Raw genomic sequence first — 26381 nt, 5'->3', positions numbered from 1 at the left:
GTATTCTACGCGTAGCTAAAAGTGTGCACTTTAATTTAATATAAGTTTCATTAAAATCCATTTGCTAAAAGTATAAAAAATATTGACCGAATTATTTCAAAGAAATGGCAAAGTAGGTAAAAATTTGCAGCATCGCATTCTTTGCCAATTTTTGAACCTTTTCAGATTGATTTATTATCCGAAAAAGTTATTCTCTCTTAGATATACATATATATTTTGTTGTTATTATCGAACGGCTAACAAATTTTGAAAATCTTTTATAATGAATTGAAATGACAATAAAAAATAGGTTTCAAACGTTTTTAACAGCTGTGACAGAAGCTGTGGTGTTCGAGGGTGCAAACCTAGTCGGATTTCTTCTCTATTTGTTTCTCTCGCATTCCATGTTGAATAGTTTGGTCCCGTCTTCTTGAATATACACACACCGACTACGCCCAGAAAGAAGAGAACAGAAGAGAAGTGAAGAGAAGTTAATAGAAGAGAAGAAGAGACTGCGAGAGAGATTAAGAATATCTTCTCCTCTAACTTTTCCTGTTCTCTCTTTCTTTCTTTCTCTCTCTCTCTCTCTCACTCAGTCTCTCTTTCTTTTTCTCTCCCAAAAGCTCACTATACTTTCTTACTTTTGCAAGGAGTAGATTTGTAAGTGTTTCGAAGCACCACTGCGAACGGAAGAGAGAAGTAAAGACAAAATAAAAAGGGGAAAGGATAAAAGAAATAAAAAAGAAAAAAAATAGAAAAAGAAGGAAAATACTCGAGCTACTAGCGACCTTTGAACTCCCACTCAACTGAGAAAGACTTCTAACGAGGGTTACACTATACGTAAGAGAAAAGATCGAGAGTTAGTCTGAGAATCGTAAAATTCTTTTTTCGAAAGAGATAAGAAGTTGTGTAGGTGAAACCAACCGAAGTTTTAAACGATAGAACTGGTTATACACTTACTAGAAATAGATGCAATAGTTTTGCAACGTTTTAAGAATAGTAAAGGAACGGATAAGGAACGTAAACTGTGGGAATAGGAAATATTTGATATAATCAGATGACATTAATTTTGATTTAGTCAATCGATAACTAAATAAATATTAATGTTTCCTTTTCTGGAATTTTAGGAAATTGATATATAATTCGTATTATAATAATTGTTATTAATAATGATAAAGCATATTTCCTGGTCCTTGTAAAATATTCTTTTATTTAATATACCTGTCGCAGCATATTTGTATTTTCGTATTTTCTCTTTTAACTATACACGTAAATCGATTGTACATTTGTAGTATCTCGGAAAAAATACTCGATTTAAATTAAACAAAATAAACAAGATTAGGCCAATCTTTAGTTCATTTTATCTGAAACGTGCCTGCTAAAGACCGTTTGCACTACGTTACATAATGTCTATTTTGATGATAAAGAAAAATGTAAATGAATAAAGTGATAAAAAAGAAAAAAATTTCTTTAGTTTTTAAAAAAAAGAATAAGTAGAATAAGAAGGAAAATATAGAAACAACGTTAGAAAGTTTCAATCACACGCTACGAACAGTTGTTGTTACGTTGGTCGTGAATGACTGAAAAATAATACATTTCCCGATGGGGAAAAATGATGCACGTATATACGATAATCCAATTACACTTTTTCTCGATATAGTTTTTTTTCCTCCATTTCTTTTAGTTATGTTTTTTCTTCTTCGTTATTTTTACAACGCGAAACTAATATAAACTTCTCGCAGTGCGAATGCTCCATTAATATTTCATATCGTTCGAATAGAAATTCGGTATAAAACACGAAAAATTGTGTAAAATAGAGGAGCATGAACGAAGACGAGACGAGTAATTAATAAACGAATAATTAATAGTCATCGTTCTCGACACAATACATTAACACATAATATTTATATCACAGATAATCGGTGTTAAGCATAATTACGCTTTAGCCGTATTACTCAACTCTTGATCTGGTTTAGTAGGCAGTGGTCTGTTGGCCATTTTCGCGGCCGGAGTTGAAGTTTGAGGTTCCGGTAATTCGGAATAAAGATGAGCCGTAGCATCGGACGGTTCGGCGTATTCGCATAACAAGGAATTCGGCCTTTTGCTATTGTTATTGATTTTAGTTGCACCGAGAATACTTTCCCCTAAAGCTTTCAGGAAACTCATAGGCCTTCCCTGTTGTTGATTCCTCGCGGATTCCAACTTTGGACTTTCCGGTAGGTCGAGTTCCCTTTGCTGGGGTTCCCCTCCTCTATTTGGGGAGCAACCATTAACGAGATGATCGTTCACGACGTCTGGTGGTAAAGGTTGAGGTGCTCTCCCAGCTAAAGTTGCTAGAACCGGTTGAGAAAGGCGACTTGTACTTGGAACAGTTTCATCGCCAGGTAACTCAGCGTATAGATGGTTTTGATCGCTTGTTCTTTGGTCACGAGGTTCCGTGTATTCCGTGATGGGTGGTCTAGTTTTCAAGCCAGCTGGCAAAAGTTTTTCGAGGGACGGTACCCTTGTCCCAACACTGATAGAAGGTTTGCCCTGTCCACGATGTTTTTTCGTTTTCGGACGAATTACATCGTAGGCGTTTTCCTCTCCAGGTCCACCGGGTCCACCACTCGTTGTCTGCCTGTCGTTGTTATTGTTGCAACTTTCTTCGACCTTGATCAGATCGTAAAGATGTTCGATCATGTCTCTAGCTTGACTATAATTATCGGGATCGTTTAATCTATCTCTTAGATCCCTCAGGTACTCCTCTGTTAGTTCCTCCGGTAATGTTTGCGTAGCCTTATCTTCGGTGTACTGATAAAGTCCAACAGTCTCGTCCTCCTCCTCCTCTTCCTCCTCTTCCTCCTCGGTAACATCCGGCTGAGTTTCCACCTCTAGTATTCTTGTTTCTGGTTGAAGACCAGCGTACTCGTGAACGCTCAGTCTGGATATCGATCTTGCCGACGTAGCAGCGGTCATGCCACTGTTGTTGGGTGAGAACCAACTGGTTAAATTCATCAGTGGACCCGATGTTAACTTTGGACAAACACCACGTCTTCGCATGTATAAAATACCCGAAGTTAATATCACTACGAGAACGATGAAAACCGCTACCACGCATATAACCACGATAATCCTTTTCTCACGCTCGAGTTGTTCAGGATCGCTCATTTCAACGTCAAAGTATCCCTTGTTTCTCGGATAAACGTGCGGACCAACGCTTGGTGGGCTAACACTTGGTTCTGGTTTCGAAATTGGTTTTTCGCAATAAACGTGACTGTCCCCTTTTCCGCATATCAATCTCGTGAAATTTCTCATGTCCAAATAACCTTCCGGCAGATTAAAACACTTCTCGAGAAATTTGTCTACCATGCAATAACTCGAATCCATCATCCACGATACCGAACTGTTTCTACCGGTTATTTCACGCACCCAATCTTCCAATTTGCAATTACACTTTTCTATGAAATAATTGTTGCCGACACGTGCCGTATTAACTTGCTGAGAAATCCCGATGAACTTCAACGAACCCGGTTGAGCGTGTTGTATGTGATTTCCCGTAAACGAGAATTCGAACTTTGGGGCTGATTTCGTCGGTTTCGCATCCATTTCTGCTACGATCGCATCCGAGGCGAGATCGACGAATAGATTATGCTCGATCGCAATGTGATTCCATTGATGTAGAACGATCGAACGATTGTGAAGGCTTTGGAACTCGTTGTTGCTGAATGTTACAGTTGCTGCAGATATCTCGATGGCACCGGATTTAACGTCAGATAATCTAGTAATCAATTAAATACGTTTCAAATTAGTCGAAGTGTTCTAATTAAATCATTTTTTAAATAATAGTACAGGTAGTCCTCCTACAATACGAAACTTTGTACAAGACTGTATTTTTAAAGCACTGTATAACATGATTATTGTTTAACACGTTTCAAAACTAAATTCATTTTGAAATAATGAACACACACAATATGAAATTTATTATAATTAACCTGTCTATCGTTTTATAAAAGGGTTACCTGTACACAATACATATATTGTTTTATTTTTACCTAGAATACTGAATCGTAACGTTATCATGTCCAGCTCGGAAAGCTCCTGTCTCGATATATTTCAATCTAACGTCAACGAATTCTAGACTTTCGATAAGAATCTTATCACTGAAAGCTCCAGATTCTATTTCCGATATCGAGGCGTTGCTGATGATCACATTGAAGATCGACATCGCACAGAAGGCCTCTTTTCGTATAACCTTCGTCCAAATATCATCCATTCGTACCTCTGCCACCGATGATGGGAAAACGGCAGTTGGCAACTCCGTAATTCTAACGCTTTGGAACATAATCTAAAAAGAAAAGAAAAAGAAAAGAAAAGGAAAGAAAATCAAATATACACATATATAGGATTCGTGAAAAATTAGGCAACTTTATCATCCCATTGAGCTATCCCATTTAGGGTCCACTGTCCAATATTTTTATGAATGCCCATTTAAGTATTTAGCAGAAAATCAAATATACACATATATAGGATTCGTGAAAAATTAGGCAACTTTATCATCCATTGAGCTATTATTTTAGGGCCCACTGTCCAATCTTTTTACGAATGCCCATTTAAGTATTTGGCATGGTGGTTTGCTCGTCCCACATTCTACCCCCATGCAACATTTGTAAACTTCTTTTTCAACTATCTATATTTTTTATGTCGTACGTTTTTACATCATAATCCTGAACATGCGCTGGGTGCTTAGAAAGCCTCTTTTCTTGCCTAGTTCCACCAGTCAATCGTTCAGCGTCGCTACTATCGCCTAACCTCATTTTGATACATCTTCAATTAATTATTTTTCTTTCGTTATTGCATGATTGTAGAAACGTGTTACGAAGCAAACCTCCATCCCGGCTGGGCCCCCAATTTTTAGGATTCGTGAAAAAATTGGGCGTTGAACTGACCCCGGGACTCGAAGAACCCACGAATCTTTTTTTTCGCTTTCCGGGCGATTGTTCTTTATCCATTGAGCTATCCAGGGTTCACTGTCCAATTTTTTTACGAATCCTATACATAAATGTGTAGAAGTATGAAACCGAAAAAACAGACGTGTAATTTTAACCGAAAAAAAATCCAGTTTCATACTTCTAAATCTAATATAATATATATATGCACATTAGTCACTTATTTATTTGTTACATTCATAAAAAAAAAATATATCGAACCTTCGTTGCTTGTCCATGTCTGCCATATTGCGCTGATTCGAATTTAAATGCATTACTAGATAATTCCAAAGTTGGCACCTCTTTTACCGTTATCCACAATAACCAGGAAAATGCGTTAGGTTTTATTGCAACGTGTTTACATCTAGATATCGATACGCTCAGTGTACCACGCGAATTCCTGAAGGCGTGACTCTCGATTATTACGCTGTTGCATTCGGAGACCTCGAGGTGTGTGTTCGGTGCTCTTAAATCTTCAAAGGCCTGCCTCTTCGCTATGACGCTGTAGATACCGGATACGTGGACCCTTTTCAACGGTGCACCGCCAGCGAATGCACCGGTTTGGATTCTCAATTCTCTGCAATGAGAAACCTCGACTTCCATCGCTTCAGATGGAATCGTTCCCTCTAACAGTTCCACGACCTTTAAGTAAAAAAAAAGAAACCAAACCAAGATTTTATTTATCCTTCTTCTTCTAGATCCACACTTCTCATGTTTTATTCAATAAGATTTTAGTAGAAAAAAAAGATGTGAAAGAATGAAAGGAAGGAAAGAAAGACGAGGAATATTTTGTTGTCCCTTTTTTATTTGGCAGCGGAACATTTTTATTCGCCACCCGGTATGCCTTTAATATTTTCATAAATGCGAAAATAACCGTGACAGGGGAAAAGAAAAAAGGGGAAAATAATAAACAAGCGTTTATAGAATCTACGTTAACTTCGCAAATTTAATATTCTTTCGAATACATAGGAGTCTTTAAAGTGTTCTTCCTTTATTATGGTGTCTCTCCCTCTTTCTATCTCTCTCTTTCGCAACTCTATTTTTAGCTTGCCTTTTATGCATCATCAACGACAAGTCTTACGATCGTGATAAATAATGATCGTAGAAAATGTTCCGTCTACGTGGCACGAGATATATGAAGTGCGAGAAACCGGTGCTGTTGAGGAGGGGAGGGTGGCGAGGTGATGCAGTTTATTTCGTAGCATCCCGTTATCGAACTATTCTATATCGATATATCATAAATAATATTTAAAAGGTTGTACGTAAAACCAATCTAGAGAAAGAGCATCGACGAGTTATGCATTCTGGATAATATACGAAGATTGGAAAATATGAAAGCAGAAAAAAAGTCGCGCGAGTATATTTTTGCAAGTATGTCATCTGTTTATGCACACGTATATGCATATTTTGTTGAAGTTATACTTCTTTTAGGCGCGTTTTGAAAAGTGAAGTTAGATGCGACCGAAAAATCAACACCACGAAGTTGTCGAATATTTACGATGCGTGCGCAAATTGAAGTTATTTTTGAGGTTATGTAGATTATATTCGTAAAGAAGTATAACTTCTTACGTGCGTACTTTATGTGTGTTAGATGTTTGAGACAAAATTGAAGAAAATTTATCGGATTTAAGAAGATTATATACTTTGAGTAAGAAAAATTGATTCTCCTGAGAATACGATGAGAAAAAAATGAAATGGAAAAGAAAAAAGTAAAAGGTGATCATGCTCGTTACTTATTTCTCGTTCAACGTGTATCCTCTCGTAAAACACGGATACATCGATAATCTGCAAAAGGTGAAACTTCAGCGTAATTTTCGATATATTTTATGCATCGAGTAGCGAGAGGTAAGAGCAGTTTATTGCATCTTACTGCATGTACTCTTCTCACTCCTTACTTTTGCACAAAATCCTGAACCACAAATCTTCCTTCGATGAATCGATACCGAACACGAACGAAGCAATTTGTTGCTACTGGTTTTAACAACGTTTTCTCGTTCCAGTGAATCTCCAATCAATCGAATTTAATATAATCAATAAAAAACGGTGATATAATATAATATGCATAAACATTTATATGCACACACATACATATATGTATATTTTGTTTTAATGTTTGATTACGTATACATATCGTAACGCATGAAATAATATTTCGTTTAATAAAACATTTTATTTTCGTATTGGGGAAGGGGTTAAATTTGATCGATAAAAGAACACAAAAAAATCATATTAAAATAAGCAATGAAGCGTATAAAAAAAAAACACACATCATAAACATTTTATTGGCAAGATATTGCGATTAGTTTAAACGCGTGCTGCACATTTCGAAAAATGGGGATCAGTCGTTCGTATTTCTTCGAACGAATCAGACACCCCTTTCAAATCGTTAATAATATATTAAAAAGGAGTTTTCATTTTTTTCTTTTTCTTTTCCATGAAATATTTTTCTCATTAAGATCTCGTATCATATTATAATATTCCATCTAACTTTTATAATTATATTACGAAAACAAGCTAAGTTACCTTTCTTGGAATATAGGTAAACCACAAGGATGAATAAAAGTAGATAAAGAATCTGGTATACCAAGAAATTGTGTTTGTATACGAAGCAGCAATTCTAGACGTTCTAAGTTTCAAGGTTACTTCTTTAATTCATTTTATACAACTAACATTCTCGATACGAAAGACCACCGTCTGTTATTGGGCTCACCATTTAAGTTAGCATTAAAAGTACTTCCGCCGACGTTAACTTCCGGACTTCGTCATATCTCTATTAAATTTCTTCGAATGTTATATCAAAATACATTAGTATCATTTTCTACGTATTAATATCGCAATAATAATAATATGATTTACTCATTTCTTTTTTTTTTTCAGTATCATACTTATCAGACTTATGTTTGACGTACTTTTATTCTCATTGCATTTATATTTCCTTTTAAAAACAAAAGGATAAAAACAAATTAACCACAAACAATAGCCTTAAACAAAGAGACTCAGTCAAATTGTTTTCGAATAGAAAAATCAAAGTTGAGAAAGTGGAACAAATTTAGGATGCTTTTCGATTATATATGTTCTTTTCCGTTATTCGAGTATCCTTGCATCCCTCTTGAAAAGAGAAACGTTTCTTTTCTCTCTCCACCCCCGCCCCATCAATGGAAAAATTTTAAATGCGTTTGAACGAATCCCAAGAAGTCGAATCTTGAAATTTACATAAGAAAACGCATTTCTTTCACAGCAGGGGAAATGGATTTTTCTACGAACACAATGCAACGAAAATGCATATACGTACGATGATACCCAACGATAACTCACAAGAATACTACATTAACTTTTTATGCATCGTATTGTATTCTCGATTAGGAACGGTCCGAACAAGCTTTTTGAACCTAAAAAAAACAAAAAAGAACGAAATAAAAATAAAAAAGGGGACCGTACTCGTATGTCACAAAGGAAGGGTTGGTTTCTTTGCCAAGGAATAGTTATTGTGAAAAGGGCCACCTCCCCCCCCCCAAGCCACACTCCCATCACCATTATATGATCGTTCTAGCATTAAGATAGACACGTATCCAACTAAATTCATTATCTCGAGATATTTCTGTCCCTCGGATATCACAACATCCATTTAGTCGTACGTGTTAAACGAGAGACTGAATGTTACACCGTATTAAAAGCGCTCACGGCAACGACAACTTGATTCATTGTAATGAATTCCAAGAGTTTAAAGTATATATACGAGTTAGTTGAAAATTTATATATAAGTATTCAACGCTATTGTTGCAAACCTTTATTCTACGAGAGAACAATTGTAAAAGATTTATTATATACGTTAATATAATCATTTCTTATTACATTTTAAACGATTTATTGAAGTTATACTTCTTTTGGTACGTTTTGGAAAGTGAAGTTAAATGCAACCGAAAAATGGACGCCATGAAGTTGTCGAATATTTACGATGCGCGGGAAAATTGAAATTATTTTTGAAGTTATTTAGGTTATGTTCGTTTTTGTATGCTAAAGAAATATAACTTCTTACGTGCGTACATAAGTACACACATCAGTTTTTTTTGAACGAATTCATTCGACGTATTAGAAAAATGTTTATGTATATGAGTAGCATAATTTTGTAGAAAAACAAAGACTAACGGAAATATTTTATCAAAGTTGAATTCTAATGAGAAAGATTAAATATAATTATACTAAGAAAAGGAATGAAAGACAACAACAAAATGCAAAAAGATTATATCTACGTTCAAACGTCATCGTTCAAACTAAACTAATTTCGGTTTACATTAGCCAAGGAAACGAAAATACGACTGTTCAAAGAAGCGGAAAACCCCATTTGAGTAGTAGTTGTACGTTAGCGGAAAGATGATGATTCATAGAAACTGTGACGCTGGTTAAGGCAAACGTGATTATGATTTTTCCCTATCTAGAATATCTCAGTTATTCTTTCGTATGTAATCCGAAACTAGAAAAGGAAGGTAAGAAGGTGTGTGCACGCGAGCGCGAATTCAAGCAGGCTGCTCCTATATCCGTTTTCTTCTCGTTTATCGGCTTGCAAACGTCGGTCGAGCGTAATTTGCGAGACTCGATTTCAAGCAAGAGGTTCTCCTTGAACCTATCCACCTGCCAGTCCCACCCCACCCCACCCCAACCCGCTCCTGTTTGCTTGCCTGCTTGCCTGCCTGCCTGTTCTTTCGTTTGCTCCTTCGTACGCTCATTCACCTGGAAGAGAATCGTATTCCTAAAAGTGCATCTTCCTTAAACTGAACGATGTTATCTTGTCAGTCTATCGAATCGAATAACGAATAAAACTACGAACGGGATACCTAACTGCGAATCTCGTCGAAAAATATTCACACAAGGACGATATATTGTATATTTCATGGTTATAAAATAACGCTTCGAGTAACAACCGCATAAATGTTACGTAATTGCAATAGGATAATACTTTTTCAAGGTTTCTTTCTTCTTTCTTCCTTCTTATTCTTTGCTAACTAGCCGCTTCCGGATTTTAAGGTTATGTTCATAACCAATGAACGAATTTACGTCATATTTTAACCGAAAAATGTGTAATATATTTAAGTATTATATTATATAAATGATAATACGTGTCTTATTCATCGTCTTCATTTGTATTCAAATACTTTTGAATACTTTCAAATAAGTTACAAAATGATTCGTGTGTATATCTAGAAAAATGATGACGTATTTAAATATTTTATTGCGAAAAAATATTATCAACGTGATACAATTATCTGATCGAATGATTGTATTAGAAATTTTCTTTTTACCAAATAAAAAATGTTGTTAATGATTTCTCGCGAATAATAATCGAATTACGAGATTATCTATAATCGAGGATCAAATTAATACGAACGAGTCGTAGAAGGTGAACGATCCTTTAAAGATATGATCAGATAAAAAGGAACGTACTGCGTGGCCAGTACTTATCGGGAACAGGGTGCGGCACTTTGCTAGTTTCTGACTGGCCGCTCCCGGATTTTAAGGTTATGTTCATAATCAATGAACAAATTTACATTATATTTTAACCGAAATGCATAATATATTTAAGTATTATATTATATGAATAATAAAATATCGATCTCTCGTTTATATCATCGTAGACAATTTGATTTCTTTTTGTTTTTTAAGAATCATCAAAACGCGAGTTAGTCAAGTTATTATTCTAAACGCGTAACATGAACATATTTCCAACGTAAGTTCAAAAAGAAAACGGGACGTTAGTCGAAAAGTTGAAAGTTGAAAGTAGAGCAACACCGTTGGCAAAGAGAGAAAAAAAAGAAAAAGAAGTGAAAAGTTGGGAAGAACTGCTTTTTCTTTGAAAGAAGAGAAAGGAGAATAAGGTAGTAAAAGGGAAAAGATAAAAATCTCTTTAAACAGCTTAACGTCATCGTAGTAGTAGTAGTAGTAGTAGTAGTAGTAATTCTCGGTTGATGTGAGAAACCCAGAAGGATCTTGTTGTAGTAGTAGTTCCCTCTTTCTTCCTTTACACACAAAAGTATAAAAGTAAAATGTTTTCCTTGCGTGCATCGGTGACGTCATTCTATTTCTCTCAGTCCCTTTTCTTATTTTTCAATGCATCGCTCGAGAGAACAGCTGTTGTGTCGTCCAACTTTCTTCCTTCTTCATCATCATCATCATCTTCTTCTTCTTCTTCTTCAATAAAATAAAGAGAAATCGTGAACACGTGCACGCGAGTAAAGTGGAAAGAGAAAATTCGTTTTCTAGGATATTCTTTTTCTTGGCGAAGGTTTTCACCGATGAATGACTAAGACTTCGGTCTTAAAATTCATACGATTTCGTGGGTTGCACTCTCGTGAGTCAACGGGAGTATGGGTGGGGTGTGTATGGGGGACAGGGATAACGTGCCTTGGCTATTTCTGCCCGTCGGCACAAAGAGGAAGAGAAGAACCGAACTTTCCTCATGCCCCTCGAGTTATGAACGACGAACTAAAGCATGTTTCTCTTCTCTCCTCTCCTCTCCTCTCCTCTCCTCTCAACTCTGCTTCTCTTTCTCCACTTTGTCCCCTCATCCCTAAAACTGCTGCACCCTGCAGAAGCAGAAGCAGCAGCAGCACCAACGTTCGTGGTGGTGGTGGTGATGGTGGTGGTGGCAGCAGTTGCAGATTAATTTTGTAGTACCAAGAAGATGGTGGTTTTGGCGAGAAGCCACTACCGTCCTCGTTCTCTAAGAGAAACGTTGCTGGAACGTTGCTTCCTTCCATAGACCGAAAACGGATCCTAGGTACACGCCTAGGTCTCCTCTCCTCTCCTCTTCTCTCCTCTCCTCCTCCTATCTTTCCACTCTTCGTTCAAAGTCTCGATCCGATCAAGGTCGATCGATCTATCCTAATGGAAAACGACGTTGTAGTCCTTCCTTTCTTATGTTGGAAGTACCTCAGAGGATAATATATTCGATGATGGTATATTCTAGCTTTTTCGGTCCCTCAACCTCTCTTTCTCTCGAATTATTGAACGACTTTAGAAACTCGATACTGTTTAATGAAGTATAAAATGTATCCCCAGCCAAAATTTCGTTGTTTCTTGGCTCCAGACCACTCATCGAGTAAGTAATCTCTCTCTTTTGTTTCTTTTTTTTCGGTAACTTGTTTATACAGAGTTATGCATTATTTCTCAAAGATTTGTCAACAATTTATTTCTTTATAATTTGTCATACAAAATGTAATTGCACTTTAGCAACATATTTTTCTGTTGTAGTATTTTTAGAACTTGAAAAGTTACAACTTTAAAAGGGATGCATAAACTATTTTCGAATTTTCTTATACGAAAAGGGAGAGTTACCAATTCCCTAACATAAGCTATGAATGAGGAAAGGGGTAGGACAAAAATGAAAGAAATAAAACAGATAGAAAATGTCTCGAGAAGATAGAACGATCATTTTTAATCTTTGTGATCATCTGTTTTATATTCGATTTAGATTAAAATGCAGGACTCGTAATAGAACAACAGAAAATAATCAGAGAAAAATGCAGACGAGTTTGGTCAGAAATGAATTTGTTTTTCATCCGAAAACAATTCTTTTCACGCTAGTCAATGATCGAATGAATTTCAACAAAAAGAAAAATAAATAATCGATCTGAAAGAGATAAATAATTAAACAGCCTCTCTCTCTCTCTCTAGTTGTACGTGTAACGAATTTCTTTATTTCTTTCTTTCTTTTTATATAATAAAACGATACGTAGTGTTCTGCTTTAAGATGGCGAGTCACGAACCATCCGAAAGGCTCGCCGTCTGAATCAAAATTGGCAAAAAAGAAAGAGAGAGAAAGAGAGAGAGAGAGAATCGAAGATCTTATCTTGAAGATCGTGAATCGCACTCGATAAACTTAAGTCCTAATGACGAACGTTTAAAGTACGATAAAGTATGCGATTCACGCTGCCCTCACCCCACCGCCACCCACTCCCATCCCTCCCTCTTTCTCCCCAGGCCCCGTACTTCGCATTCTCCAAATTGAAGACGTCGTTGGGAATATTCTATTTGCTTTAGAAGCTATTTGATTTTCATTCTAGTCTCGAGGTAAACGTTACCGAAGGATCTAATACGTGTCGATGAAATCAAGTTGAGTGTCGATTTAGTGAAGACTTTGATGAACGATCTCGGATGACTATAACGAGAAAATAATGACATTTTTCTTGTTAGTTTTGAAGTTATACTCCTTTTGGCGCGCGTTTTGGAAAGTGAAGTTAGATGCGACCGAAAAATCTACACCACGAAGTTGCCGAGATATTTATCGGATGCGCGGGAATTACGATTTCAAATTTATCGGCATGAAGTAATTCGTAAATAAATAAATTAGATTGTACATGTTAATTAAAATCATTAACAATGGTATTTAATATCTTCATTTTATTTTATGATATTATCGTATTTTCGACAAATGTTGAGTATTATATTGGTACGCGAGATAATTGAAGTTATTTTTAAGGTTATTTAGGTTATGTTCGTTTTGGTACACTAAAGAAGTATAATTTCTTACGTGCGTACATAAGTACACACACCAGTTTGTTTTATTTTTTCTTTTTTGTTCGTTTATTTACTTATCTCGTTCTTTTATAATAATATTTTTGAATTACTTGGGATAATAATGTTGAAATAGTTTTGTGATACAGTATCATTGAAATAAGAAGAGAATTCCGGAAGCAATTCTTGCTGGTCTCCCTCACAGACGAAATTCTCTGACGGTGATAAATTAAGGATGCCTGGAAACAGACAGTCGTGTCGCGCGTTCACGTAAAAATAGTTTTTAGCTTCTAAGTTCGAAATAACAGAAAGGAAGGAGTGAGAAAAAGAGAAGGAAAGAGAAATTTTAAGGAGCATTAAACCAAGAACTTATAAGTTTCAATGGATTCCTTGTGATCTTCTCATTGAAATATGTTATTGAAATAAATATTAATGAAATGATAATTTTGTGCAGAATTTTTGGTCGATATTTTGTTGTTTTATTTATTTCTATCATACCTTAATATTTTCTAAAAGAGATAATATATATATCATTCGAGAAAATGTTACAAACAATTGTAAATAACTTGAATTTTAAGATGAAATTTCTTAGACAGATTTAATTATTATAATAAAATACGTACGCAGTCAACTTAACTATTATATAAATGCAAATTAAGTTAAATTACGTAAACAAAGTTAAGAGAGAAATAAGAAAGTTTAATTTAAAATTTATTTAGTTAGAATTTCTTTGAAGTAACGTATACAACTATTTAAATTAGAATTACAAACAATCTAATCTTAAATTAAAGATATTTATTACATCTCGTAGAAAATGATCATTTTTCGTTTTAAGATATTCCCTTTTTCTAGCTTCAAATTCTAAACTATTAATCAGGAAATTATAAATGATCCAAATAGAATGAAGAAATAGATATGGAACACTTTCAAAGACTTGAACTTTTACAGAAAGGTGGTAAACATGTTCATTCATTCATACGAGAATACATGCATATGCAGTTAATAGTAAGAGAGTCAGAAAAGGGGTTAGATGCAAGTAAAGAAACAAATCCTTAGCAACAAACACGTGTACACGGGGGTGTATTCGGAGTAAAGCATTGAACCTAACAAAACCGCTAACATTCGTGGTAAGCACAAGTTCCTAGTTAGAGTTTCCTAGTAAATTCTATACTCCGAAAGTCACTAAGAGGGGTCTTGAGTTCAATTCGAAAAGGTTGAAATGCAAAGTCTTTGCGAACTTTGATCCCCTTGTCGATAAAACTATACTTTGTTCGGTACCGAAAAAGAGATTAATACAAATTCGACATTTAACATTTTTTGTTTGGAAAAAAAGAAACAAATGATCGAACGAGTTGAAAACTTGCCGAAAGAAATAAATGAAGATAACATTTCTTAGAATATACGTGTTAACGTTTTATTATATTATCTCGTTAACAATTCTCTACGTATAAATTGTACGATCGATAACTATCCTACGAATCCTACGTGTTCCTACGTGTTTCGCATAAACGATCATAGAAAATAGTACTCGTCTAATAAATTTGAATATCAGTCTGTCAATCTGTCTCTCGGTTATCATCGATTGCTATGGAATTTTTCCTATATCGACATTCCTCTGGTAACCTTTTTATTTTTTCTTTTAATCAACTCTCTCTCTCTCTCTTTACATTTCTCTTTTATTTTCAAATATTTAAATATAAACGTGTAATATAAAAATCGATTGTGGATTTTTTTATAATAAAAAAAAAGAAAATATTTCAATGAATTCTTTTCGATCTCGCATAATTCTCGTAACATTAAAAACGAATTTCATTGGACACAAGTAAGTATACGTAATTCTCGTGTGTCTTGTTTCGTGAGAGTAGTTGAGATCTGTAGGTAACTACGAAAGGAAAAATTCTTGAACCCGATATGGCAGGTAACACACCACCGTGGGAGTTCAATGTCCGATCAATAGATCGTCGAACGGACACACGAGTATTCTATCTCTATTCTTTTTTTTTTTTTTATACTTTCTATCCAGTTCATATCAATCACAAAATGGCGTGGATAGAATAAAATGAATTTTTATTGAGTTGGGGAAAGAGGAATGAGGAACGCAAAGCTTATATAAAACGAATATAAAGTTGCATGAGCACTTAAAAATGATTATTCATTTAAAAAAATTCTCTCTCTCTATCTCCATCTCTCTTTTGTAGATGAGTATATGCTTTATGGTTAATTTCAGAATTTCTGTATGCCGCATTATTGTCGGGTACTACTACTAATATTTGTTCGTCTATGTGTAACATAAAACGTATAGAAGATATGATGTTGAAGTATGTGTGACTGAAAAAGAGAGAGACAGAGATAGAGATAGGGGTAGAAAAATATAGGAAAAGAGATGATTGTACATATACACAAAACGACGTACACGTATATTCTGGGACGAGAATTTGGTGGAACTTCTCGTAGCGTTATGGCGGTTGCCACGGGAATGCCGGAAGTTAATTCGCGGAATGGTGGTGGTGGTGGTGGTGGTGGTGGTGGTGGTGGTGGTGGTGGTGCACGCGCTGACACTCCTTCTAGCCGCGAGATGAAATTACTTCTGCCTCGCATATGGGCGAACCACGGGTTACGAGAGAGAGAGATAGAGAGATAGATACTGAATGTGTGTGAATGTATGTGTTTGAGAGAGAGAGAGAGAGAGAGAAAGTGTGAGAGACTAGTCGTGCCTTTGGCCCCAACGTGCAAGCCCCATTATGCAGCGCCATTATGCACCACCGTGTGCATGATTTTGAGACCAGGGGTCACGTCGACGGATAATTCGGTTAATTGTCGTCCCACCAGTAACAGCAGCAGCACATGGATAACACAAGCAAATTCATCCCACCCCCTAAGCAACTATTCCCTACGAGAGAATCCAACGATTCCCCCCTGTCCATACTTTTGTCCTCATATTTGTTCTTTTATTTTATTTTATTTTCTATTCTTTTTATGCTCGCGTGATATTTAACTATTTATATTTACATTGAAAGTCTATATAAGTATAATGTAAGGTTGATTTAATCGAAGTAAAAAAAAAGCTTCATTTTAATATTTCTATTTTAACTGAGCGTTGATATTATAAATTATCGTAGAAACTTTATGTATATCTTTATAACAACGTGTCGAAATACTGTTTACGTTATTTCTTATATAGGATAAGAGAGTGGGTTATACTTGCATACATTTATAGTGTTGGATACTATATAAATATCAAAAGACTAAAAGCATTGCTACTGTAATTCTTGATAGATGTATTGTAATAGTTACAGATAGAAACTTCTCTCTTTTCTCTTCTCTCCTCCCCTCCCCCATACACACTCTTCCTTTTAAGTTTCTACTGGAAGATAGAGTAATTATTCCTCCCTGTCGAGATTGCATTTTACTCGAACGGAGTTCGAGTTATATCGTCTTGGTTAAGATTAATGAAATGTCAGTGACTCGTGTTTCTCTAACAGTAACCATAAGAAAGGGATTTTGACCCCCAACGATAATTTTAACACTGTTATTTATTTAACAATTATTTTTTTCATATCTATATATATATAAATTATTTTATTTGATCAATTTAAAAGATTTTTTTCGTTCTTTTTTTAGAATGACAGAAACACACGAGGGGATTACTTTTGGAACATTTATTTATTTATTATATTTTACGTATTAGTTCAAACACCATATTCATATTTAGTTTCTTTTTATTTTTTACAATTTTTTAACAAACAAACAATAAGAATTTCCATACTCTTTCGTTCTTCCACGAATTGATTCGTTTTAGAACAAATTTCTCATACGAATGATTATTTTTTCTCTTTACGGTTCTTCTCGTAAGAAGTTATACGATCACGTGACAGGAAACATAGAAATTTGGAAAGAAAAAAAAAAGCTGTTTTCAGCCAGTCATGGTTGACCCCATGAAACGAGGGGGATTCTTAAGCAGCAAGGTCGAAACTTTGTCTCATTTCTCATCTTCGAATAACAGAAAAAAATGCAGTACTAGAGAGTTCAGGAGAAACGAACGAACAATGAGCCTACTATTACGCCAGTAGTCGGAAGATATAAAAAAAAAAACATAGATAAAAGGCTTGTTAAAAAAAAAAAGAAAAACCCTCTCGACGATAATACGTAATGACACTTATCGAACTACGACAAAGCGTACCCGTATTCTTCGGAATTATCACTTCTAATTAATCAGTTTGTAGAAGAAGAAGAAGAAAAAAAATAAGAAGAAGAAGGGTTTTAACTAACTGAGATGAGAAGTGTGAGAAAAAATACCCATAAAAGTTTTTGGTGCTTTCCTCTTTCTCTCGTCGACATCATTATATTTTTTATTTAACATCCCTTTCATGCATTTCTTTCTAATTATCCGAATACAAAAAGATACCGATCTGACGGAATGAATAAAAATATTAAAAATCGGAATCCGATAAAAAAAAAAAAAACAAAAGAAATTCAATTTAGTTTTAATGAACTTTTGCAAAAGTACAATTATTTGATTGAAAAACCTTTTTTGATTTATATAACGATTTGTGTTAATCACGCTAGAAATTGTGACACTTGTATTTTTCCTATATGCTTTTAATAACCAGAGATAAAAACAAATACGACGATCGTATCGACACATCGGATTATTATTTTTGGAAAGTTATAAACGATATATTATAGTTATGAAATCAGTTTTGATTCAACGAACAAATGTATTGTTTTCTTTGTGAATCGGTTTTACACTTTTGAGAAATGATTACTTCGTAGAAATTTTATTTTAAACGCGAGCTATTACGTGTACGTATTACGCATAATGAAAAATGATAAGGAAAAGTATGCCGAATGGTAAAAAAAAAAAAAGAAAAGGAAGGAAAAAAATAGCGAGTTAAAATACGCGTCTATGTTTCTGAACAAATTTATGAATTATATATGTATACAATACATTATTATCTACGAAAGTAACATTTCGCAATAATCATTCCTTTTAATATGCACTTTTCAATCTCTGATTCAACCATACGTATATAAAAATATAAATATAGAATTATAAGAATTAATCGTAAAAGAAAAAGAATGCAAGTGACATTCGGATTATTCATTTGCAAGCGTGCTTGTGTTGTATAAAGATGCAGAAAAATTAACATTGAATATAAAGATCATCGTTCATAGGTGCGAGAAAAAGATAATCGTGTTTCCTGTGTACGATTAGTATTATCATGCAACACAACTCTAAAAAAAAAGAAAGGGAACAAAAAAAACAGAAAAAAGGATAGAAATGAAAAGATGCACTGGATGAACTAACAAGGAGACCTTACGGTTGGGTCCTCACGGATCAATCAAATTATTTATTACAAAAAAATATTAGAAATAATAAATTTTTTAACATCTTGCGCAAATAATAAAGGAAAATTAATTACTTGAATTACGATTAACATTTTATTTTTTAACAAGTATATTATACATGAAATTGTTAAAGATTAAAATATATACGATTGTTATTTGTTAATATATTAAAAAGATTTATCTATTTTCATCTAAAACAATTTGAAAACAGATAGAAAAAATTATTAAACTACTAATATATACCAAAGCTCGTTAAAATCAGTGAGAGCACAACCATAAGGTCTCCTTGAAAGTGAGATAGAGAAAGACAGAGAGTGCATTAAGTGTGAAAGAGAAGAGAAAAGAAGATAAGAAGTGTTCAGTGATGATTCGACACGTCGTTAAGTCGGTAAAAACGTAACTTGCCTATCCTCCTATATCGTATAATTTACGTATGTAGTAGTTACCTATATACCTGATCGTGACATATACTAATAAAGAAAACAACTCACGAACACTCATAAGAATCAGTACAAGAACACAAATATATGCATCCACATACAAGTATAGTAGAAAAAATACACAGTAATAGTTCTCTCTCTCTCTCTCTCACATGTACACGCGTGTGGCCAATCGCGATAACTCGAGTATACTTGCGGGGTGTTAAAGAAGAGAGAAGAGAAGAGAAGAGAGAGAGAGAGAGAGAATTATCGTTGGGAATGAACGAAGCAGGATGTCGGTTATATCTACGCCCCCGAGCGAATTCTCCAGACAAAGCGAGCAAACCGCAATCGGCCTAGATGAGAGAAAGAGAGAGAGAGAGTGTGTGTGTGTGCGAGTATTGTGCAGCCGCTGCCCGTCCTAAAATAATTTATCTCTCCGTTGGGATACACTCTGTAGCCGAGAGTGATAATGGCATGTATTTCTCTCTCTTTCTCTCTCGTATACACGCGTATTCCATAGAAACCACTCTTAACCCTCCACCACCCTCTCTCTCTTTCTCATTCTATGTAATCTCGATCGAACGATCTCCGTTTATTGGATTATCTCGAAGTTATCGAACGCGATACTGATTGAGAGTAATGCAGGAAGATAAAAGATTTCCATGATACGGTTTCTCTATTCTAGGATATCGAACACATAGAAGAGAGAGAGAGAGGGGTACAGGGGAGGGCATTAGAAAATCGTAAAATCCTATAGGATAGAGGTATTTCCAAAAAGGAAATGCTGAACCCCACCAATAACGTTACTAGTATATACCTATATGCATCTCTCTCTTTTTCTATTCATCCATCCATCCATCCATTTATCTATCGATCTACCCTCACCCTCCCCCCCCCTCCCACGGCTACCCCTTCAATTCCTGCACCCCTATTTTTCTCTTTGTATTTACTCGTCCATGTACATTCATGCTTGAAAACGATTTGAAATTTGACGAAAAATATAAAGGCCACACGTGGCTTATCAATGGGGAAACCTGTTCGGATCACACCAAAGTCGTATATGCAACTAGTATAACCGTAATCATCGATTCGATCTAATAGAATATGTCAATGGGGTTTGTCGTTCATCGTTCATGGGGATGGGAGCAGATGGATTACAAATTATTTTTCATATAAATCTATCTTTCGTCGAGAATGTGAGTTGAAAAGGGATGAATATACTTGAAATTCTATCGATATTATTGTTATTATTAATCCCCCAATTCTCTCGTATATGCATTTTATTTTTTTCATTATTAAAAGCGTAAAAGTAAACGCATAATTTTATCTTTCGTAGAATTGTCCGGTTATTTGTATATATACACGTCGTGAAAATAATTCGTTCTACGAATTAACGGGATGGGGAGGTTGGGACGGGGGTTGGGATGATGGTCGTAACTGTCAGTTGGACACTCGACTGAATATTCTCGTACGCTTTGACCACTCTTATTCAGTTTACCGGCTACCACTGGAATCATATTTTATTTTCTACGAATGTTACGTATATGCTATACGTGTATTAGATAAATATGTCGATACCGTAAGTAAGATACGTGAGATAAATGGATACTTGAATGAAATAATAATAATAATAATAATAATTAAAGAAAAAAGACGCTGAACTTTAAAGATTAAGTTGCTGAAGAAGTCCCAATAAAGGGACGAAACGTCCAACTCAATCAAATTAAGTTCTACTTCTTTTCATGTCCAAGTTCCCTATGAAATTTTATCATTAAAAAATAATAATAATAAAAATAAAATAAAATAAAAGGGAAGACAAAAAAGAAAAAAAAAGAAATATATATAAAAAATAGGATGGTAATATTCGAAACACGCGCATTTAATTTATCGTATGCCCGCTGCGAATACTGTTTTTAAAAAACCCGCATGATTAAACCGAAATATATATATGGGATTAGTATATGGTTTAACAACACCAAGAGATTCGTTCATCCTCGTCGTTCTCGTTGTCGTCGTCGTCGTCGTCGTCGTCGTCATCGGACAACGAGAAGAAGAACATAATTCGTTGAAAGGGCCTATTGTGAATAAATTGAGTCGAAAGATCGGAACGTTCATGAACAAGATGGATGAACGAATGAACTCGTCGAGTAACGTGTGTACGAGTGTGGAACGATATAGTCGGAGGCATTTTGTGCGCACGAAATTCCCACCACAAAAACCCCATACCGTAGCCAACCCATCGGTGTGTGTATGTGTGTGTATGCTATCCCCCTTTTTTCCCCGTTTGAAAGACCTCGTAGAAGAGTGTGTGAGAGAGAGAGAGACCATCAATTTATTAATCCAGCTAAAGCTCCAAAGCAACGTCATCGGCAAAGGAAGGATCGTGCTTTTGAGGTGTGGTCGTATTTATATATTTATAAAGATAGAAAGAGAGAGAGAGAGAGAGGTAGTATTATTTCAAAAATAGAGAAAAGAACCGAAAAAACCGAAAAAAAAATATTTTTCTGGTGGGTCGCGTCGTTCCATTTTTGGAATTCATTTTTCTCGTTTCTGATATCCACATCGTTCTTTTTATATATATATATTGATCAATACATGTATGAGTAACTATCGATTTTGTATCGAAAAGCAATAGTCCACGATCGATAACGAGAATACTCGGTTAGATATAAAATTATTCTGCAACGCTTGAATAAGCATCGAGTGTGTGGAATTTCAATGTGTTATACTCGATACGTATAAATAAATGTCAAACTGTTGTTATTTCGATTGGTTTTTTATACTTTCGGTGATTATCATCGAGAAGAGTTGGATTCGTTGATTCGTAAAAAAATAGGTTTAAAGATCAAGATATTATAGTAATCATTTCGTTTGATATTATCGTTCGTAACAAAGATACAACTGGATGGGGAATGTGTTTGAACAATTTCTAATGATTTTCTTTTGTTAATTATTAATTATCCTTACTTTTATTTCGCATTATTATTTAAGTTCGACGACCGTGAGTAACGGTAATACGAAACGATGGAATTAAATCTTGGTTGCCAAGCCCGACGTGTTTGCCTTCGGGTTGATCGTAAAATCTTATGGTTGGTAGCCTACTGTAAAACGTATTCACGTATATTATAATTTCTTTCTATTTTCGACGATTAGAATACTTGAAATAACGGAAGAAAAAGATATTAAGTAGAATCGTAATATAAAAATGAAGTAAAATATTTAAAGCTCGTAAAAATAGAATTTAAAAAGGAATAAGTTATATGGTTAACTTGTTAACCAATGATACACTCACCACCACCACCTCGTCTGTGTATTCTCTATGGTTATTTTAGACATGTGTTACGAACGAACCCTCCAAACGGAAGTTACACGCGCAGGAAGTTGTGCCTAGGTTCGAACGAATGCATAAGAACGATTTTCAAAGGGGGCCCCCTTATCTCTCTTCGATCATTTCTACATATTGAATTGATCATTTTTACAAGGAAACCAGTTAAACAAAATAATTAATACGTTTTATATTTTTTCTTTAATTATTTCTACTATCATTGAATTATTTCATCGTCAAATTGTTCAAATGGCAAGTTCTTTGTTTTATTTTTCTACAAAAATGATATATATATCTATGTCTAACAAAGAAGAAAGTGAAATGAAGTGAGTGAGAGAGAGAGAGAGATGACGACAGTGACGAGGCTGTAAATGGAATTAACAGCGTTTGGACGATAAGTGACGTAGTCGCTAGATCTGATTCGATTAGGAAGTATATTTTTCGTTGACGAACAAACGGAGTCAATGTACTGATCGCGTTTTTAAAGATAACGCCCTTGCTTCCATAACTTAATTAAAACAAGATCATATTCCACGAAATAAAAATTCTACTAATTGTAAAAGAATGTATATTCAGTTTGTATAAACAAAGAGACAAATATATTTGTGTTATATGCAGAAAACAGAAATATACATGGAAGATTTAAAAAGAAAGAAAGTGGGTAAAATTATTGTCAAGGCCGCACTTATGGCCCGTTACGAATAAACCAAGCAGAATTTCTGCCCACGCGAAAATCCTGTCGAGTTTGTTTTCAAACGGAAGGAAAACAGGATTCTGCAATCCGTAATCAGAAACTTGACGAATTTCGGACAGTGTGTAGATACACTTTGCCTGTGACTCTGTTAATTAATCAGAATAATTTATCGAAGAGGAATTTCCTAGAAAGATTATACGTATAGAATCAGTTAGAACGGGAGAATAATTTCGGTTCGAAACGTGAATTCAACATGATTCCCGGTTCGTTGCCATGATGTACGCCGCTTTAATTCTCAACTCGGTGTACGCGCGAGCGCTTATACACGCTTTCGAAGGAACGAATCAACGAACTAACACATTTAAGTACTCGTTCCTATCGTCTATGTGTGTATATATGTATGTATGCAGGTCAGAGAGATGGTTAGAAGAGATAGGAGATAGACCAGTCCAGTTTGCAGTCAAGAAGCGTGGCGTAGATATACACACATATACATTTATTCATTTATACATACTTACATATATATATATATATATAATACATATGTAAAAACACGTGAACTCTCTGAGCTTGTGACCTCGGAATACGAGACTTCTTTTTAACTTATCGCATCACGCGTCGTTTTAATTAACGCTCGTAATCTATCTACCTTCCTTCCTTATGACAAAAGTATATTACGTAGTTATGTATATATATTTTAGTATATATATATATATATCCAGAATTGACATGAAAATGGGGATGAAGGTAGGAAGAATTATTATGCGAATAAGAGATAAAGATTTGTGATACTTCCCAGGTACACTCTCTCATATTCAAGAATAGGAAAGGCTTTTTTTATACTCTTTTTGTTTAAACATTTTCTATGTAGATCAAGTTGCATTTACATGTACACACCAAAATATAAATTCGTTTCGTTGTTTAGACGGTTTTAATACCAATGTATATACGTTTATCATGGATTATGGGTTAACTGAGTTAAAACTCGTCCTGTGTATTTCTGCTCATACGTTTCCCGCCATATTCGTTGGACCAATGATTTATATGTTAATTCCCCTTGAAACACAATCCTCATGCACGATTTCGTAAACTTTCATTGTTGGATATTACCGACTTTTCTCTTTCTTTCTCTAATTTTTTGTATTTTGAGTCTCTCGTTTCTCTTTTTCTATTTCTGTTTTTTTAGAGAAGAAAACTGAATATTAGTAGAAGGAATAAAAGATGATTGAAGATACTTATTAGGTTTCATTTTTCGGAATGAAATAAAACGAATTAGAATTGAGTTTTATTCAGTATTTTCTCTCGTCCAAAATTATAATTCTTGATGATAAGGGTTCATAGGGAACTTGGACATAAAAAGAAGTTGAACTTAATTTAACTAAGTTGGACGTTTTATATTTGAATTATTTTTTATGTAAAAAATACATGTTTCTATTATAGATTACTAGTTGAAAATATTTACTTGAAAAGACATTCCTCAGTTCCAAGAAAGGAGAGTGAGAGAGAGAGTGAGAGAGAGACTAATGTAAGATATTCAAATGACGAAAGTTAAGTGCATCGCGTGGCGCATACGCAAGTTATTCGTAAGTCAAAGTAGGCGTCGGGAAACTTGCAAAGCCTTCGACAATACTACTACAGATCCTTTCATGTTTAATCCTCTAAAACTAACAAGAGAAAGAGAAAGAGAATATGAGAGAGAGAGAGAGAGAGAGAGAGAGAGAGTAACGCTTATTTTTGATTCCTTTCGTGAACGATTAAAATGGAAGGAAGAGATTATTTTCTTTTTCGCGTGTTCGTTAGAGACACGTTAAAAATAGTTCATGAAACGTTCAAGCATCGCTTTGTGTCGGTCTACTAACGAGAAGACCCTTTTTTATTTATTTTTTTTTTCTTGCGTTACATTTCGAGAACAATGACGATGTTTTTATAATTTTTGTTTATACAAAAATATTTATATTAATAAATAAATGAATGAATCAATCGCGAGAATGGTTATATGCAATGTTTCTGTTTCTGAAGAAAGGAATATTAGGAATATCAATTGGAATTATTATTTGGAATAGAAATATATTTTGTTAGTTGAAATATATTATTGAACAAACAAACAGGTTTTTAAACAAATTTTCACCTGATCGTTAGTGAACACGCATTTGACGTTAATCCAACGATGTGCTTTGACGGTGCAATTGCATCCGTCCATTGCGCATATCCCTGGCGCACTTTCGGCAAAACAAAACGCTACGTAGCAGCACAGTATAACCATAACAGATATCATTGCACCGTGATTATTATTATTATTATTATTATTATTACACTTATAACCGCCCGAAACACAACCTAACACACTCCATTTCCCATACATTTTTCTATTATTTTCCCCACAAATACGCTGACGAGGATCTTCCCTCTTCTTCTTTTCTTCTTCCTACGTTCCACCAATAATAAAAACAACATGAACAACGAGAGTAGAATCGTATAGACTACTAATACATCAGTTCATTGAACCATCACTCCGATCATCGTTGTCCTTGATCGGACAAGTTAAGAGTTTCATCAATTCTATCATATCCTCGTTGAAATTGAGAAAAAACAATGAACAATGATGGTTGAATCATTTGGATTGATTATTTTCGATAGATCAATTCGAATCAATACAATATATTCCCATTGATCGATACTTTAACGTTGATTCAACAAATCCCGTTTTATTTGTTTTAATCTTAAATACTTTGCTAACACTAGCAACGTGTTTTGAAGGAAAGGAATGGGGAAAATGAGACTTTTCGGTTGGTTATTGGATTGGTACGGGTGTTTTTCTAGTTTTTCTAGGCACGCACGCGGCCGGTTGATTCGTTTGCGAAGAGGCAGGCTAACTAAAGACCAGCTGACGCGATCATGACGGAGGTTGCTTTGAAACTGTGGTCGGTGGCATGCACGATCGGTGTCTCCTCCCCACCTAGAAACCGTGTGCCTTGCTTGCTTGCTTGCTTGCTTGCTTGCTGCTCTTCCTTTTCTCTTCATATCTCTGTCTTTGTCTGTGTCATTGCCTTTAGTCAGTGTATATATCTATAGATATATCTATCTTTCTCTTTTTCTCGTCGTACAACTCTTTCCCTGCCTTCAGGGAGAGCCTTTTA

The 26381-nt window shown here is 34.9% G+C and overlaps 2 protein-coding genes across 14 annotated transcripts in view; one reads left to right on the top strand and one right to left on the bottom strand.

Moving 5' to 3' along the window:
* LOC106786843 (E3 ubiquitin-protein ligase MYCBP2) overlaps window positions 1–26381 on the top strand; it is a 206605-nt gene that overhangs the window by 166533 nt on the left and 13691 nt on the right. The window lies entirely within an intron of this gene.
* Window positions 1170–26177, bottom strand: LOC106786846. Its single transcript, XM_014748682.1, has 4 exons — window positions 25373–26177; window positions 5169–5588; window positions 4014–4306; window positions 1170–3739 (listed from the first exon to the last, which is right to left on the bottom strand). Exons 1-4 carry the CDS (start codon window positions 25604–25606, stop codon window positions 1915–1917), a joined length of 2772 nt encoding a protein of 923 aa, XP_014604168.1. The 5' UTR covers window positions 25607–26177; the 3' UTR covers window positions 1170–1914.

The sequence above is a fragment of the Polistes canadensis genome, unplaced genomic scaffold (assembly GCF_001313835.1).
Source record: "Polistes canadensis isolate GaletaPanama2010 unplaced genomic scaffold, ASM131383v1 scaffold_85, whole genome shotgun sequence".
NCBI classification, from domain to species: Eukaryota; Metazoa; Arthropoda; class Insecta; order Hymenoptera; family Vespidae; genus Polistes; species Polistes canadensis.
This window is presented reverse-complemented; position numbering and strand designations above follow the sequence as displayed.